The following is a 19917-nucleotide window of genomic DNA, read 5'->3' as shown; positions in this document are numbered from 1 at the left end:
TTTTCATAATTTGTGTGATGTCCCCATTTCATCTCCTTCCTCGCCCTAACAAACACCCTTGTTGTTGTTTTGTTGTGGTCTTCAGTCCTGAGACTGGTTTGATGCAGCTCTCCATGCTACTCTATCCTGTGCAAGCTTCTTCATCTCCCAGTATCTACTGCAACCTACATCCTTCTGAATCTGCTTAGTGTATTCATCTCTTCGTCTCCCTCTACGATTTTTACCCTCCACACTGCCCTCCAATGCTAAATTTGTGATCCCTTGATGCCTCAAAACATGTCCTACCAACCGATCCCTTCTTCTAGTCAAGTTGTGCCACAAACTTCTCTTCTCCCCAATCCTATTCAATACCTCCTCATTAGTTACGTGATCTACCCACCTTATCTTCAGCATTCTTCTGTAGCACCACATTTCGAAAGCTTCTATTCTCTTCTTGTCCAAACTAGTTATCGTCCATGTTTCACTTCCATACATGGCTACACTCCATACATATACTTTCAGAAACGACTTCCTGACACTTAAATCTATACCCGATGTTAACAAATTCCTCTTCTTGAGAAACGCTTTCCTTGCCATTGCCAGTCTACATTTTATATCCTCTCTACTTCGACCATCATCGGTTATTTTACTCCCTAAATAGCAAAACTCCTTTACTACTTTAAGTGTCTCATTTCCTAATCTAATTCCCTCAGCATCACCCGACTTAATTTGACTACATTCCATTACCCTCGTTTTGCTTTTGTTGATGTTCATCTTATACCCTCCTTTCAAGACACTGTCCATTCCGTTCAACTGCTCTTCCAAGTCCTTTGCTGTCTCTGACAGAATTACAATGTCATCGGCGAACCTCAAAGTTTTTACTTCTTCTCCATGAATTTTAATACCTACTCCGAATTTTTCTTTTGTTTCCTTTACTGCTTGCTCAATATACAGATTGAATAACATCGGGGAGAGGCTACAACCCTGTCTTACACCTTTCCCAACCACTGCTTCCCTTTCATGCCCCTCGACTCTTATAACTGCCATCTGGTTTCTGTACAAACTGTAAATAGCCTTTCGCTCCCTGTATTTTACCCCTGCCACTTTCAGAGTTTGAAAGAGAGTATTCCAGTTAACATTGTCAAAAGCTTTCTCTAAGTCTACAAATGCTAGAAACGTAGGTTTGCCTTTTCTTAATCTTTCTTCTAAGATAAGTCGTAAGGTCAGTATTGCCTCACGTGTTCCAACATTTCTACGGAATCCAAACTGATCTTCCCCGAGGTCGGCTTCTACCAGTTTTTCCATTCGTCTGTAAAGAATTCGCATTAGTATTTTGCAGCTGTGACTTATTAAACTGATTGTTCGGTAATTTTCACATCTGTCAACACCTGCTTTCTTTGGGATTGGAATTATTATATTCTTCTTGAAGTCTCAGGGAATTTCGCCTGTCTCATACATCGTGCTCACCAGATGGTAGAGTTTTGTCATGACTGGCTCTCCCGAGGCCATCAGTAGTTCAAATGGAATGTTGTCTACTCCCGGGGCCTTGTTTCGACTCAGGGCTTTCAGTGCTCTGTCAAACTCTTCACGCAGTATCTTATCTCCCATTTCGTCTTCATCTACATCCTCTTCCATTTCCATAATATTGTCCTCAAGTACATCTCCCTTGTATAAACCCTCTATATACTCCTTCCACCTTTCTGCCTTCCCTTCTTTGCTTAGAACTGGGTTGCCATCTGAGCTCTTGATATTCATACAAGTGGTTCTCTTCTCTCCAAAGGTCTCTTTAATTTTCCTGTAGGCAGTATCTATCTTACCCCTAGTGAGACAAGCCTCTACATCCTTACATTTGTCCTCTAGCCATCCCTGCTTAGCCATTTTGCACTTCCTGTCGATATCATTTTTGAGACGTTTGTATTCCTTTTTGCCTGCTTCATTTACTGCATTTTTATATTTTCTCCTTTCATCAATTAAATTCAATATTTCTTCTGTTACCCAAGGATTTCTATTAGCCCTCGTCTTTTTACCTACTTGGTCCTCTGCTGCCTTCACTACTTCATCCCTCAGAGCTACCCATTCTTCTTCTACTGTATTTCTTGCCCCCATTCCTGTCAATTGTTCCCTTATGCTCTCCCTGAAACTCTCTACAACCTCTGGTTCTTTCAGTTTATCCAGGTTCCATCTCCTTAAATTCCCACCTTTTTGCAGTTTCTTCAGTTTCAATCTGCAGTTCATAACCAATAGATTGTGGTCAGAATCCACATCTGCCCCAGGAAATGTCTTACAATTTAAAACCTGGTTCCTAAATCTCTGTCTTACCATTATATAATCTATCTGATACCTTTTAGTATCTCCAGGAGTCTTCCAGGTATACAACCTTCTTTTATGATTCTTGAACAAACACCCTTGTTATCACTAATTCTGTAAATATTCCTGCCAGTGTCAAAACTTATTCTTCACTAACCCTGCCACAATTACCAGTTTAGTTATCCCACATTTATTCTCCGGTTAGGCATTATTAAGTGTTCGTACAATGCGTTTTCTAAACTACTCACAAAATGACAGTTGTTAAACACTAGTGTATATCTCCAGCTTCTCACTTATAATTTGATGCAATATGTGATCAGACTACTGCTGGGTTAAAAACATGAATAAAAATATTTATTGAAAATGAGATACCAATTACAACTGTGATTGTACATCAAAGAGAGAAATGATATTAATGCTTCTTAAAATTAGTTCTGAACTTTGAATATTTACTGGTTTTTTAATGTATCAAAGTAGTGATGTCATCATTCACATAAGGGCCGGCATCTGTAGTTTAACATATCATTTTGATGAAGTGATATGTTGCACAAGCATTTTTCAAACCAACTAAAGATGATCGCCCCGACAAAAAATTTATTTTCATTATATATTAGGTAATCTACTTTTTGGAAGCATGTTTTATTTATGCGCAGATGTCTTGAGATGGATGAACGCAGGATATCTGCAGGCCAGGATTATGATAAACGGCGTACCACATTCACGGGATCTGCTAGTTGGGCAGTTTATTCCGTGTCGTCGGGTCCTGACTTGGAGATATGGTGCACGTGATAGAGGGAGAGTGACCGTGACAATGCCTTTAATGTCACAGGGGCAAGAGAAAAACTTGATATACAGGGACACAATTTAAATCTGTTAAATAGGACAGACCAGTTTGGGGCTGGTAGTCCATATCAATGTATTCTGATGTTCCACATAATGCACTTTTGTGTTGTATAATGATTGCAAACAAGGGTACAATATGTGATACATTGTGTATCAGAAGCTTAATATTTATTTCGAGAATTGGATGTTAGATTTGTACTTTTAACTTCCAGCAGTACAGTCCGTGCAGAATGTTGTGGCTGGTAGATACGCAGATGGCACAGGATGCGTGGGGAGAGCAGTAGTGGTGGGGATTATGGGCAGGCGTTGTAGGGGAAATGTCAAGTGCTGGAGGGGAAGTGTCATTCTAAACTGAAGCCTACACTCACATTTTTTGTAAGTATTAAGTGGGGGCCCTCCATGTCCACACTTGCTTGGTGACAATTCGAAAAGATCTACTGTCACCTGTGCTTTGGTTACTGTCTAAAAATAATGCTGCTGAAAATGCAGCAATTTATGATTGCCTCACTTGTTAACCCTACAAAAATGGCGAATTTTGAGTAAAACCAACACATCTCTGGTTGCCATGTTAAAATTTGCTTCTTTTGCCAAAACACAGTGGAGTTTACACAGCCTCACCTCAATAACATGTCGTGCAGACAGACTTGGGACAGAATTCTGAAACAGTGGTATATGAAGTTTATTAAGTGAGGAACTGAGGAAAAGTAAGATCGGTAGCTTATGCAAAAACACATCCTTAGTTCAAAAAACATGTAATGTCTTTACTTACGTTGTTCCAAAACCCATAGCATTTCTCGTTTCACCATCTATAGGGGCCCTAAAAATTACGTTCTTTCATCAAATAAGTCTGTAGTTAGTGGAAAAACACGGTAGATAATGAAGTTTTACATAATAACAATATGGCAAAATACTCTCCTCTTTGTGTGCTACCATTTGCCAAAGTCTCATTTCGATAACTAAAACTGTCTATGAAATATGAGGAATGTTGTGGATATTTCACTCTGGCTTTATAGCAAATGAATGGGCTACATCAGATCAATTTTCTCAAGATTGGTGACAGATATATACCTCTACCCAAATCTAAAGAAAAATTCAATATGTTAGCTAAATTTCATATGTGACAACATATTATGTAATGTGCACCAAATGCAAAATCATAGTGACCTCTATTTTTCATTGTAAACTTTTCCAAATTTCGTGGAGTTTCTTACTTCCACATAAATATTACAATAACTATGACCATAAATAAAATGATGGGCACATCACCATCCTGACATATAGCTATAAGTAAAGCAAAAATGAATCTTTATTACTAAATAGTTTCTGTAAAATCGTTTGAGAAAGTTTTCAGGGCGTGCACCTTGATTCTGTCATTGCTGACTGGTCGAAAGCTGGAACATACTTGTCGGCAACCCCTTCTGAACGAACAAATGAAATTAGCCAGTGCTTTGGATGAAAGCTGCTCACTGCACATCAGACACCATATCCTGCATGGATTTGAAGTGCAGCTTTTTAAGAAAAAAATTTCCATCAGAAGAGGTTTCTAAGTGTGCTGAAATAATACGGTGAGCAAAATTAAATAACAGGAAGTCTTAACTCCTGTTCAGACTTTACTTTCCCACCCAATATCACGATAAAAACAAGTGGAACATCGCAGCAGGGAATGGCATTACAACTGCTTCAGAGGTCTTCATTTTCCAGCCTCCAGCTCTTTCCTTCTTGAAAGTCCCTAATATGTGAATACACATGCAGGTATATTTCTTTATAATGTACACAACACTGAAAGAAATTTGTTGAAGCAGAGTTAATTAACAGTATTGTCTGTAGTACTATTACTGAGTTACCCTGGTAAAATATAAAGTTCTACTTTGTTTGTTTTACCTTTTAGCAAAATACAATAACAAATCTAGAACTTCAGCAATAATAATCAGTTTAAAACCACTTCCTTAACAACACAGATCAGGAATATTATCGGAGTGTAGTCTTGCTATGATGTCAAAAATTCTCTACAAGTTGTGAGACATGTGCTTTCTTGTGGTTCCTGAAGTTATGCCAGTGGATAGGATATCCAATCATTTTTCAGACTTGTACTTGTGACAGCAGTATTTCATCACCTGATACTTCAGTTGTCAGATGTACAACCATCTTAAAGTTGAGTCAGTAACTGAATTAATATTACTTCACACTGTTACACACACTGTGTCAAGAAGTTTTAATTCAGTCACCAGTTTGCCTTTAGGTGGCTGTATGGTTAACTGGCGAAATACTGAAAGATGAGATGTTACTGTTCCAGATGTGTGCCCAAAAGATGATGAATTGTTCTTTCTTTATTCTCCTCCTCCTCCTCCTCCTCCTCCCCCTCCCTATCATAGCTATTCATTAACTTTTTCATTTCATCAGGTTACCTTCCATTAGGAAAGTAGGTGCACTGAGCGACTGTTACTTGATTTATAAATTATAGAGCACAACAATCTTTTTTTTTTATTTTTTTATTTTTTTTTTGCACAAATCCAGATTTCTCTATGCATGTTAGTTCCCTCTTGTTCGGGCATCAGTCACAGTTCTTTGGATACTGAAGATACCTGTATACAACAGTAGTTATGAATGATACATAGAGTCAAGAAACTACTCTGTTAAAAATGTAGCTTCATTACAGAACATCTGATTTCCAGTCACTTGGTAATTCTGAGGTTTTACTTATGTTGACTAAACCAATTTAGATGATGAAACATGATTTTATGTACCAAGAAGGGCACTGAATTTCCAACTTCCAGTATTTAAGTAGAAACCGTCAAGTTAAATACAATTTTAAAAATACAAATGGTAAATACATTGCTTTCATTAAAAGAACTCAACTTCAAAGCTTTCATATTTTGAGTGTGTGTGTGTGTGTGTGTGTGTGTATGTGTGTGTGTGTGTGTTTCTAAATACATCACCACCAAACAAAATTAGCCAAAAAGTTTGTTTTGGCACATATTCCCAAAAAAAAACTTACCTGTGTGTTCCAGAATAAAAGTTCCTGTATCTTCATAGCATGTATGTTCAGAATAATGATCTGAGCTTACATTAAGCATTACTCCATAATTTATTGCACTACATCATATACTCAAATAAATGGTTCTATAAGAACTGGTGCAATTTATACTGCTCTTTTTCATTTCAACAAGACATATAACAAAATGAAATTACAAAGAAAATAATATTGAAACAAATTCCATAACTGTGACTATGCAGAAAAAAGTTACATTTTCAAAGCAATATTCACATCAAATCAATATAAAAACAAGTCACTATTATTATTTCCTCGTGTAATAAAGCTTACATCCATCCAGAATGCACATTTTCATAGAAAATTGCAATTACGTTAATAATTTCCATTTCAGGAGCCTAACAAAAATTTTGTAAACTACATAAACGGTAATTCTACAGTAAATTTAAAAATAAACATTGATTAAAATGTTTTCAATGTAAACAAAATTTCTACAAATAATTAAAACTCAGAAGATACACTCTTCCTAAAATTAAATAAAATTTTCAGAGGACATGGCAAAATGCATAAATTAGAAACACTAACTGCTGCACTTCTTTCGATGAGCCATCATGGTAGATCGAGACACAAACCCTTTTGAGCAAATGTCACAAGCGTATGGTCGCTCACCCGTGTGAAGACGTTTATGAATAGTGAGTGGAGAGAACTGTGTAAAGCTCTGTCCACAGACATCACATGTATACGGACGTTCACCTGTATGTGACCGTCGATGGCAGCGAAGTGCATCACGCCTTGCAAATGCTTTCCCACACCACTCACACTGGAAACTCTTTTCACCTGTGTGCACTGTTGCATGGATGCGAAGATCAACACGGGTCAGGAATCCTTTACCACACACCTGTTGATCATTTGAAACTTTCAGTAAAAAAATAAAAACAACTGTTAAACAATGTGGTATCAGCCTGAAATGAATTGTCATACAGATTATAGTTCATAATTCAGTGAAGACATGTAAGATAAAAATACCATGAACATCTTATTAGAGCACTATATCTCTTTCCCATCCTTGTCACTCAGTGTAACATTTTCTATAGAGCTAGAAAGGAAATATGTGATGAATATCTATCTTACACTATTGTTATAACACAGTTTGCCACCAGAAACTGGCCATTGTTGCTAGTTGCATATGAGGTGTTCAGAGCACAAGTGGTGTAATTCCACTTTTCGTTGAAAACGAGTTATAGAGATATTCGTTAACAGGGAGACATCTACAGTTCAGAGCTATAAGTGCACACCTCTGAGGTTTCATCATTTGTGCATAGAGTGCAGCACTGTGTTAGTGCTTTAACTGTTTCCCACCTTTTTTCAGAGCACAATGTACATATGTCCATGTGCATTAGTAGAAGATGGAATGTGCAGGTTCTTGTACTGACCATATTCTAGAGTGTTGTTCAGAATATCCACCACACAGTGAGGAAAATATTCCTATGAATGATGCTATGACAGGTAGGCCTCACCAATAATAATTAATAATATTCTACAGTAGCCAAAATAAATAAGATACTGTTTCTAACCTAACCCATCGAAGGGTGCTGCATTTTACCATTATACATACACCTGAAGGGAAGTGCAGTTTATAACAATTACTTATTGCGTATACTATGAACATACAATAACTGCATTGTAGCATGCAACTACAGTATTTGATGTAACTTTATTAATCATACTGCGCAGGGGATATGAAAGGACGTGAACTCCTAACAAATGGAAATGGAACATCCGTGAGAATAACAGGAACAGCGGACAATCGTATATATCTCATAGTGGAAAGAACATCCCAGAAAAGATATTTCAAGAGAAAGCATAACTGCCGGAAGGAATGTAATGCAAAAATTGAGGCAGTAAGAGGAAAGAAAAATTCAAAAATTTTTGGAAATTAGCAGACTACTCCAGACAGAATGTGTACATTTGGGGACTTGTTCAGTCAAACTCAGTACTTCTTAGGGTAGGAAATAATAGTATACAGGTATGGAAATAAATGAAGAGAGATTATACAGGTGTATAGGAAAGGAGTTCCCTGTAACTGATTCCTGAGGAAGAAAAACACCTGGAAATAAAATATACGACAGTACTGTTCAAGAACATATCACGTTGTTTCCATCTTACCAGAACCATTATACCAGAAAGGATAATCCCAACTAACGATATCTCAGCCAAGACATCACAATGAGAAAAATGTATGAACTCTATATTCAATGGTGTAGGAACACTGCCAAAGAACCGGTGAAAGAAAAACATTACTATCATATTTTTTGTTCAAAATTTAAACTACATTTCAAACCTCCATCCAAAGATTCTTGTAGAACATGCAATGAACTACAATTCAAGATTGCAACTGAGGACAACGCACAAAAGAGATGTAGGCTGCAAAACAAAGAAGGATGAACACCTAGCACAGGCTGAAGAAGCAAGAGAGTCGATGAAACACGATAGACTGATCAGATTTCTCAGGTAAGAGAAAGAGCTTAAAACATTTTAGAAATCCAAACAAGGGTCCAGTGTGTCATACATAATGTCACAAGATCATTCTGGTGACAATTCTACCTAATAAGCCTGAGAAACAAGAGGTAAATCTTTATATTTTAGTGATCACTACAAGTTTACATTTGATTTATAAAAGGCACTGTCCTTTCCAAAACTGCAGATGTCTGTTGCCTACTACAAGAGAAATTTATATGTGTATAATCTGGGCTGTCATTCTTTTAATGATGGAAACAGATACATGTACATGTGGAATTAAACAGCAGGAAGTTAAGGTTCCCAAGATAATGTGTCCTGTGTTGTGAAACACCTTACAGAATACACAAAGATGTACAAGTAATAACTGCATATTCTGATTCATGTACATGGCAGAACAGTAATTGTAACATGTGTGTTTCCTTGATGAAATCAATGCAGGACCCAGACATGAAAGTGGAAGCAATAAACTACACATTTATGATACCTGGCCATTGCTACCTGCCTAATGATGCAGACTTTGGTCTGATTGAATTAGCCAGGCACAAAAAAAAAAAAAAAACAATATATTTACTCAGCTGGTGATTGAGTAGATAATATCCAAGGGAGTAAAAAGAAAAAGCCTTTAATTATTTGCATAATGAATACGACTGCGTGTCAACGAAGAAGCTACTAGACAGCACAGTGATCAGGAAAAGGGCTACTGATGGGCATCTGTTAAATTGGCACCAAGTCAGATGGATGCAATTTGAAAGGGCAATGCCATTTTCCATGAGGTTTAAATCAAGTTTCCATCAGAGTGAAGAATTTCATGAGGTGGATTTTCGTAAGCACACATTTAGATCTTCTAAAATTTATTCCTCCTGTGTATCATGCATTCTTCACGAACTTACCTACGAAGGCATCTACTCCACGTTCAGATTCCCATGATCAGATTTCAGATGAGGCAAACAATGAACCTGTATTCACACAATGTACTTGAGACTACAGTGGATGACTGATAAAAGTGTTCAGCGCACAAACTGAGTAACACCTTTCTTTTTTGTTTTACAAGTCATACTAGATTTAGAGAGATTTTAGTGCACATTATCCTGTATTCATCAATACAAATAAATTATTAACATTAATAATTGTTCTTAATGAATGCACCTCTTACTGAAAACTGTTGTAGGTGGAGTTACACCACTTGTGCTCTGAACCCCTCATATTTTAAGTGTGACACTGCAAGAAACCTCAGTGATTAATTTGGCAGTCCCTTCTGATCACTGATCAGATTTCTCGGGTACGGGAAAGAGCTAAAAACATTTTAGAAATCCAAACAAGGGTCTAGTGTCATACATAATGTCACAAGGTCATTCTGCTGACAATTCTACCTAATCAGCCTGAGCAAAAAGATGTAAATCTTTATATTTTAGTAGTATAATGTGTTCTTGACATCTATGTTTCACTACATTAATAAAAATGAATTTGTTTTTATTCCATGTGGTATTGATGGGTGTTAAGACAACACTGGCATCTTTTGCACTTTGAGACAGACTTTTGTAGTGTCAGATGTGATCATTTAGCCAACGGTCAACAATCAGAAGATGATGACAGCTTCTTCTTCAGGATATATTATCTTCTGTATTATATCAATAAAATTATAGAAATCATCATTCTGTGTGGGCAATCTTCGTAATTTGATATAAAGAAAATATTAGTCTTCATAATCGGCAAAAGTTACAGTATAGTATTGAAACTGGTTTGATCGTGACTGAAATTATATGTAATGATAATAAACTGTGGTACAGTAAGAGTCATTTGCATTATAAAGTTTTATAATGGATACTGCTACTTTCAGAAGAAACTGACTATTTCACAAAACTGAAAATTGATCTGCTGATGTTTGAGGTGAAGTAGAAATAAAATATGCCTCTCAGAAGACAAAGCACTCAGGCAAGTCACGAGAGGTGGTCAACACCACAATGTAGGGGATGGCCTACATGAGTAAAGTACAGTGGGGATTTTGAGTGCTCCAAGACTGGTACAGTACCTATGAAGGCCCTGTAGGAAATCTAAAAGGTGGTGGCTAATGGGGCACTGGTAAAGCTGTTAAGGGCCTAGGTAGCCAACAGTGGATCAATAATTAGCTTTCAACCCGGGAAATAGCCTCAGAAAGAATGGATATAAAAGGCAGTGACCCAGCACAAGAAACTGACTACAAACTGAAACTCTGAACACTGGAACACTGACAGGAAATGCAGAAGAGATAGCAGATGCAATGGAAAGCATAAAGCTATATATTTTAGGTTTGAGAGAAATAAGATGGAAAGGAGAAGGCAGGAGGGAACTGAGGAAAGATTACAGATTGTACTGGACCGGGAATGAAGAAAGAAGACAAAAGGGAGTGGGAGCTGTTGTGGGGGATGGTATAACAGAATAGGTACAGAGGATAAGCAACAGGATAATCAGGATGAGAATAATGACAAAGGAAAGAAGTACGGAGGTGGTTCAGGTATACGCCCCTCAAGTGGCCTGTACATCTCAAGAGGAGGAGGACTTCAAGGAAGAAATACAAAAGCATTTTAATGGTCAAAGGATCATAGTCATGGGAGGCTTGAATGCACATGTAGGTAGTGAAAGATGGGGGTTTGAACATTTACTAGGAGCAGAAGAATGGGGAAGTGGAAATGAAGAAGGAAAGATATTGCAAGAATTCTGCAAGAGAACTGGTCGGATAACTCCTGGTTTTGGACGAAACAGAGCAACAAGTAATGCGCTACAGTAGGAATCTAGTGCATAAATATTTAGTGATTACATGCTCTATGACTGGGAAAGGAAGAGGACTGTAACAGATATAAAGGTACTACCACCTGAGGCAATGGATACTGACCGCCTGAGGCAATGGATAGTGACCACTGGCTACAGACGATGAGCATGAGAATCATGAAGGAATGGAAAAGGGCAGAGAATCAGAAAAAGAGAATTAGAGTATAGAACGTGAAGGTAAAGAAAGTGAAGGAACAATACCAGAAGATTCTTAAGGAAAGGTTATCAAAGGATGAGCATGGTAGAATGAAAGAATCAAGGAGGTGGTGGGAAGGAAGAACAGGGCCTTCAGACTGTGGTTCCAAGAAAGGACTGAATTATCAAGAGAGGAGTATGAGAAAAAGAAGAAAGAGGCAAATAAGATAGTGGCTGAGGAGAAAAGCAAATGGATGGAAGAATGGACAAAGATGTTGGAGGAAGACAGGAGAGGAAGTAAGAAAGTACTATACACAATGGTCATAAGTAAGAGGAGAGGTTTGAGAGAGGATGCAACAATAATGGATAGAAATGGGAACAAGGTTAATAACAAAGAGATGTTAAAGATAATGTGGAAAGAGTACTCTGAGCACCTGCTAAATCCAAATGGACTTTGAGATGAGGATAATAGAGTAAAGGAGGTAGAACTAAATTCTGGGAGGGAAGAACCTAAAATGAAAAGAAGTGGAACTTGCATTGGTCAAGATGAAAAGTGGAAAGGCACTATGTATGGACAAAGTAACTGTCGAAATGGTAAGAGGCAGTAGAAGTTGGGAAACAGTGGCTGCGTAATGTGATGAGGGTGGCGTGGAATGAGAAGACTCCAGAAGATTAGAAGAGGACACTAATTGTCCCTCTATTCCAGAATGTGAGTAGGAAGGATTCTAGAAACTACAGGAGTCACGCAGATACAACACTGCATCAAGGTACATGAAAAGATCCTTGAGACCAGAGTCCAAACCAGGGTTGAGAACAAACTGAGAGAGTAATAGCAAGGCTTCAGACCTGGGAGGTGAATTGTTAACCTCATACTTGCCGTGAGGCAACTCCAAGAGTACCACTATGAATTTGGGGAGGACCTCGTGATGGTGTCTCTCAGCATAGAAAAGGCATTTGATAGTTTTTGTAGAATAAAGGTCTGGGAAGAACTAGGAAAGAAGAGAGTGGGGAAACAGAGAGGTTCAGATTGGGAGATGTACAGTGGAAGGCTGCAATCTATGAAAGTGAGAAATGAAAGGACGAATTCGTTCCATCAAACAAATGGTGTAAAACAGGGCAGTGCTTTGTCATCTCTCCTCTTCATTGCGGTCTCGGATGAGATAATGACTAAGGTGGCAGATGACTTGATGATTTGGGGAAACAGGGAGGAGGAGATTTAGGAACAGCTGGATGCTTGGGAAGAAACTGTGAGGCAGTATGGAATGAAATTTAATGTAAACAAATGAGGGATCCTTGTTGCAATTAGAAAAAAAGAAATACCAACTAGCGGAATAAGGATTGGAGGTGAACAGCTCGAGAAGGTGGAGAGTGTCAACTACTTGGGAAGTGTGATAGAGGAAAAAGGAAGAAATAAGAAAGAGATCAGTGAACACGGCAGACAGGCAGAAGCATTCCTGCAAAGTATTAGGGTGCTCGGAAGATTACAGGCGTGTGAAATGAAGTTCCTCAGAAATAGTACAGCAGTAACAAGGTGGTATAGGATGACGAATGAAAGGGCAAGGGAAATAGTGGAAGAGGAAACCTTGCAGAACAGGACAGAAACATAAAGGTTAAGACTGTACGGGCACTTAAAGAGAACAGAAAACAAGAAGATTCCCACGAAAATACACGGAAAGGAGATGCGAAGAAAATGACCGGGAAGAAGACCAGAGCATAGACGGCTGAAATATCTGGAGGAGTGTGTCAAAAAAAGAGGCGAGGACTGGACCGAAACGAACACAAAAAGATGTCAGGAAAATCGGACTAGATGGCAAGGCTCACGTGCCGAACAGACCTGGCCTGGGGCTGGAAACTGTTCGGGATGATGACGATGATGGAAAGTGAAATATACATAAAATATTGCAAAAAAGAGTGCTAAACAATGTACAGCAGCAGAATCTAGACAAATTTAGCATTTCATTTAAACAAAAAATTATTACTAAAAATTTATTTACAAAAAATCATTAGAGACCATTCAACGTATCTTTCTTTAGCCAGAATAACAGCATCCACACGTATGCAAAATATAAAGTATCTCGAGTTCATTACAGTAAATTCTACCTCAGTGGTGGTCCTTATTGGAATGTTGACATTTTCTACACAACCTCTCAACTACGCTCCACGTATAGTAATCCAGGAGATTTAAATGAAGGCCGTTACGTGGTCAAAATTCTTCAGACAAAGACAGGGACCACGAAGATAAGAGAAATTAGGCCTCGTACGGAAGCATACAGGCAGTTGCTTTTCCCTCACTCCGTTTGCAAGTGGGACAGAAAAGGAAATGTGGTACGGGGTACTCTCCGCCACACACTGTACGGTGGCAAGAGGAGGATGTATGTAGATGTAAACCTATATATAGATTTCAAACTTGTCTGACATACTGTTGTTTTGTACAAATGGCTCAATTATGTCAGTGTATTGTCTTGTTGAAGAATATATGCAATTTCATACATCACTGTTTCCATCCGTGGCTTAACTGTATTTCAAAAATGTGGGTGAATCACATGACCCACAATGGACACAACAGTTACAATGTGAAGACTGGTGGGACATCCTGTGGATAGCAGCAGTTACTTTCCTGGTTGTTGGTTGTACCTACCATAAATCTTATTGACACAAATGAATCTGATTCACCCTGCAACACCATTTTTCGACATACACAGAAGCAAACTGCAGCAACTAACTCACTTTGCCCTAGCAGCCTCTGAGAGTTTTGTCTTATATTCCATCTGTAGGATTTGTAATAAAGGTCCTATTCGGCAGTTCTACACATTGTCAGTTTGCTTACACTAATAACTTTGCCAGTTATCACAATTCTCGCCTCATATTCTCTGCAGTCAGTTTTCGAGTTCTGTCGACGGCTTCAGCCATTTTCGTGATACGGTCTCTGAAATGACACTCGCAGTGCGGCGACCGAACCTCGCCGACTGTACGACGTAACGAGAACTGGAGACCTCGGGATTACTTTGAATTTAATATATAAAACTGTAAGACTGGACTAAAAGTTTTTACTCTAAAGTGAATGGGCAAATTACTTTAACACGGTACTGTAGTATTGTAGCTAAGTAGAGTGACTTACTCGTATATAACATTTACACCAATGAAGAATCGACGTTAACTCGAATTCTGACAACTGCTTATTTAATACGTCGAGAAGTTACGTATGCTTTACAATTTGTACTTCGAACAATTTTAAAATAATTACTATTAGATTCAAAGAATATATAAGAGAGAATTTATCTCAGCAATAAAGAGGACAAGTTAAGAAATTCAATAGCGAGACCAAACACTAATAATGAAGGTTACACAATATTTGTCAGTAAATATTAAAAGCAAAGAAGATTTTATGGAAATTTAAATTAATTTTGAGTAAACTTGGGCAAAGAAGATTAAAAAGCTGACAGTCAGAGCTACATACAGAAATTCTGAGTGCACAGTTTGTGTGATACGCTTTTAGTTCAGTCTCCGAGAGAGCAATTCGAGATGACAGCAAAAGAGAGTGCAGTGGCCATTCTCGACTTCACCAGCGGCAGTTTAAAGTCGGCAGTTCCACACGGCGGACCAGTCTGCAGTCGAAACAGTGACCTTACAGTGGCGATCTAGCACATGCAGTATCTGCAAATGAACAGCAGACGCCGCTTCTACCCGTGAGTGGCAAACACGGCATATATGAACTCCAAATGCAGTTCACTTTATCAAAACCCGAGGGGTTTACTTTAAATAAGATAGCAATCATTAACAGTGCATTTAATTTCAATCCGTACAGCGACCTTGTTAAGTGAATTCCAACTGATAGTTTCATACGTCAACGGAATGGGAGCAGTGGGACATACCCTCTGCCACGCACTTCGGAGTGGTTCACAGATTATAAAGATGTACATGTATAGAGTAAATTTCAATTTATACTTTGAATTTGTTCAATGATTTTCACTGACTTGTTAATGACACAGTTCAAAGAATGATATATCATTTATGATTAGTAACTTTCTTATAACTATCAACACCACTTCCATGACCCTTTTTAATTACTAACTGAGAGGAGATCAAAGGCCTGGCTCATGGAAAAGTGCAAAGCAAGACATATGGATGTGTTGTCAGAAGTGAATAACACACTGAAAAAGTGGAAGAAAGTGTTTCTCAAGTAGATAATGGATTTTGTCAGCTATGTAACACGGTTTCTCAATTGGAAACAGGACTATCTAACATAGGTGGTAAAAATGGACAGTTTTAAATGCCTGTTTAGATTTTGTGGAAGAAATGATACAGAACAAAAATGAAAATATAGGTACTATTGGTTCAGTACAGGATTTTCCAGCAGATAAAGAGAAAATATCAGAAACAGAATTAATAGAACCAGATGTTAATTTAAAACAAGTTACAACTAAGAAAGTAAAAATCTTACATTATTTACATATGAAACAAAGCCACGTTTGAAAATTACAAGGTTATTGGAACCCTGTGGTAGTGAAATAATTAATCATAAACATATTTGTTAGATGATAAGTTACTGTCATCTGCTACTACTGACAAGTTACTATCTTTATAAATTGAGGTTGGAACCTCACTACATGATGATGGAGATAATAGGTTCTTTTTTTAAAAAAAATAGTATCACCTATTAATACATATTTAAACTTTGAGTACATCAGACATGAGAAAAGCATACAAATAGATTATTTATATCTTGTTCACAAATGGCATATGCTGCACACGGTAAAACATTACTACTTTATCCCCTTTGTACCCATGGTTACATTAATGGTACACATGACAGGACTGAAATTTTGTTGATTTTTTTGGACAATGACCTTCTATAATCTTGTGACGCATATTCGAGGACTGCTGAACATCAAACAGCTGTCTTTCAGTTTTGTGTTAATAGTTGTGAGAAGCAGTCCACTACTGGAAACAATTTGCAATTGATTTTAAACATGTTTTCTACAGTCCCAATCTTATCACATCCATGAATTTAGAGTAAGCATAATAATTAAAATATTTTATCATTCATGTGCAAAAACAATAAATAGTGTCTTAATAAGCCAACAATCACATGTCATTTACTGAACTGTATGCAACATTATTTGTATCATGGGGATACATGCTACATTTTCAGTGTTACACAAAAGTAATACTAATGAGAGCACTTTAATAATTATTAAATTTTTATGCCTTTTTCTACAATTTTTCACAAAATTGCCTCCTTCTGGAGAAGATGGAAATAGAGAAAGATGAAAGAAGAACTAATCATTCTGCCATACAAAAGAATAATGTTCTGTTGCTGTATAAATAGCATGACACTTTCATCATTTTGGCACCATGATGATATTAAGATGGCAGCTAGTGTTAAAGTAAATCGTGTATCTCCGCAAAAAAAAAGTAAAATTTGATGGAAAAAAGAAATCGTGTATGAGTTGTAGGGACGAGATATCAAATCTAAATGAACGTATAAAAAGTCTACAATTCATAATCGTACTCTAAAACAGGATATAAAAGAACTTCAATCAGGAAAATATGGGAAGCAAGAAGACACGGCCTCCACAGGAAAATGGGAATCAGTGACCGAAGAAAACTATATCCAGGAAGATAAATCTCAAAGAAGCAGTGTAACTTTAATACAAAAAAACAGTGTGCAAAAATCGAGTGTAGTAAATCATGGAATACAGCCATCTGAAGAAAAACTGTTGCAAGGAACTGAAAGTAAACAAAAACGTGTGCAAACAAACAACTCTAGCATGGTAGCGGAAAAGCATGTAAACAGATCAAACTTTCCTCGAAATCGCGAACTTCCAAACATACCGGTAGTGAAAAGTAAACTGTCAAATTCTCAAAGAAAGTTATTGACTGATTCTAATATCGTGTGCAAAAACAGACTAAGTGTGCTATCAGAAAAAACGAACAGACAAAGTGAAGCAAATATACAAACGAAAGTTTCGGACCGAAAACAGTCAACGTAAAAAACAAGATGCTGGCATTATTTATTTATTTTCTGATAGTCATGGAAAAGGACTAGCAAAGATCATGAACGAAAAACTAATAAATGAAAATGTTATTGGATTTGTGAAGCCAGGTGCTCCACTGCGAGAAGTTACTCAGCATATTGAAACACACAGTAACCATGGAAGTTGTAACTCGCATTATTTTAGCTGGCGCAAACGATGTCTACAAGAACGAGGCAAAATTCGCTTTGCGATCTTTAAGGGAAACACTGGCAAAAGTTATGGACATGAAAGTTTTCGTAATAAGCATCCCTATGAGACATGACCTCATCAAAACATCGCGTGTGAATGCAGAAATCGAAGCAACTAACCGAAAGTTCGAGAAAATATGTAAGCTCTTCAGCAATGGGACATATATTAATGCAGACAGTCAAAAAAGAGAAGATTTCACTACCCATAGATTGCATAGAAACATGAAAGGTAAAGTAGCACTGTGCGATGCAATCATGGAACAATTAAACCGAAATCAGCCAGGCTTAGTGCAGCCTCCAATTGTAGTAGCAGCAGCAATGGAATCACCAATTCCAAATGAAGAGCATATTACTCCAATGACTTCAGGAAGTGTTGAAGTGGCAAGAAGAGGATCCCCATCTAGCCTAGTTGCAGTTCCTCAAATTAAAACTCCAAAAATTACAGCAGAAACGCCATCACACTACAAGTCAACTCGCCCAACACGAAACAGAAAAGAACCACAACGTTTTTTATGGCAAGTGATTCCACAGAAATGTTGATTTCATCTTCTAAAACATCGCTCTGGAAAGAAAACTTCAATTGTAAAAGTGTTAAAAATGATATGTCATGTGCAGCTGTAGACCATAAGGTAGGCCAAAACAACCTAGTAAATAAGTCATCGTCGAAATTTATGCTCCTGCACCAAAATGTACAATCCTTATCAAATAAAGTTATTGAGATAGAAATATTGTTATCGGATGAACTAAAAGAAGTGTCTGTTATATGTGTTAGTGAGCACTGGTTATCCGAAAATATGTTACATCACACAAGGATAGAGGGCTTTACCCTTTCATCTTTTTTTCGTAGGAAAACCTCCATGCATGGAGGAACATGCATATATGTTAGAGAGGACGTCAAACACGAAAATTTAAAGTTCGCTAACCAGCTAGGGGAAGAGCAAAGCTTCGAAATTTCTGCTACACAACTGACAAATTTAAATATAATTGTTATTTGCATATATAGAAGCCCAGATGGAAACGTAACTACTTTCATTGAAAATCTTGAGAAGGCACTTAACAGTATAAAAATAGTTAGTAAAACAACCATCATATGTGGTGACTTTAATATAGATTTCAACAAGAACTCAAAAGACAGATTAAACCTTGAGGCCTTATTAAAAACCTACAATATGCATACAACTACCAAATCCCTCACCAGAGTCACCAAATCGTCAAGCAGTGCTATAGATCAGATACTAATAAATACAGATAAATATTTATACAAATCTGGAAATATGAATACAGGTTTCAGTGATCATTATGCACAGTTTATTGAATTCCCAGTAAAGACTGCAGGAAATACTGAACAACAAATGACAAGAAAAGGTAGAAATTTTAGCAAGCACAACCTAGAACACTTCAGGCACTTACTGAAAAAAGAAACATGGAATGATATAGACAACTAAGAGGACACATGTAAAAAGTTTGACATGTTCATGGAAATATTCTCCATCATTTCAATATTTCTTTTCCAGTTAAAAACCAAACATTAAAAACTAAAAAAAGAAATGTTACATGGCTGACGAAAGGCATTAAAATATCATGTGCTGAAAAGAGGAGACTTTATGAAATCTCAAAAACACAAAATGTTACAGAAGAATTCCTGGTGCATTTCAAGAATTATAAGAGAGTGCTTCACAAAGTCATAAAAGAAGCTAAAAAAACAACAAATGATCACCATATAAAAATGGCCAGGAACAAAATGAAAGCCATGTGGAAGATAGTCAGAGAACAAGTAGGAAATGATACCCCCAAAATGTAAATCTCCAGGTAATCCAAGATGGCAAAAAAATTACAAATCCAGAAGAAGTAGCCAATGCTTTTAATACATACTTTGCAAATATTAGTGAAAAATTACTATCTGACATAAAATCTTCAAATAAAAATCCTGCTACAACACCATCAAATCAAAATAGAAACTGCAACTCCCTATTTCTTACTCCAACCAACCCTAAGGAAATTATACTATCAATTAGAGAGTTAAAAACAAAATTTTCAACAGGTGTGGATGAGATTCCAGATTATGTCATTAAAAATGTGGGGGACCTCATTGCAATACCATTAGCCCACATTT

The 19917-nt window shown here is 37.2% G+C and overlaps 1 protein-coding gene across 1 annotated transcript in view; it reads right to left on the bottom strand.

Annotated features, from left to right (window-relative positions):
• Positions 1-6256: 6256 nt before the first annotated feature.
• LOC126188289 (zinc finger and SCAN domain-containing protein 2-like) overlaps positions 6257-19917 on the bottom strand; it is a 172693-nt gene continuing 159032 nt past the window's right edge. Inside the window, exon 6 of the mRNA XM_049929873.1 lies at positions 6257-7016. Coding sequence (XP_049785830.1) covers positions 6699-7016 — 318 coding nt within the window. The 3' untranslated portion in view covers positions 6257-6698. The remainder of the gene's footprint in view (positions 7017-19917) is intronic.

The sequence above is a fragment of the Schistocerca cancellata genome, chromosome 5 (genome assembly GCF_023864275.1).
Source record: "Schistocerca cancellata isolate TAMUIC-IGC-003103 chromosome 5, iqSchCanc2.1, whole genome shotgun sequence".
Classification (NCBI taxonomy): Eukaryota; Metazoa; Arthropoda; class Insecta; order Orthoptera; family Acrididae; genus Schistocerca; species Schistocerca cancellata.
Note: the sequence above shows the minus strand (reverse complement) of the source record. Positions and strands in the feature narration are given on the sequence as shown.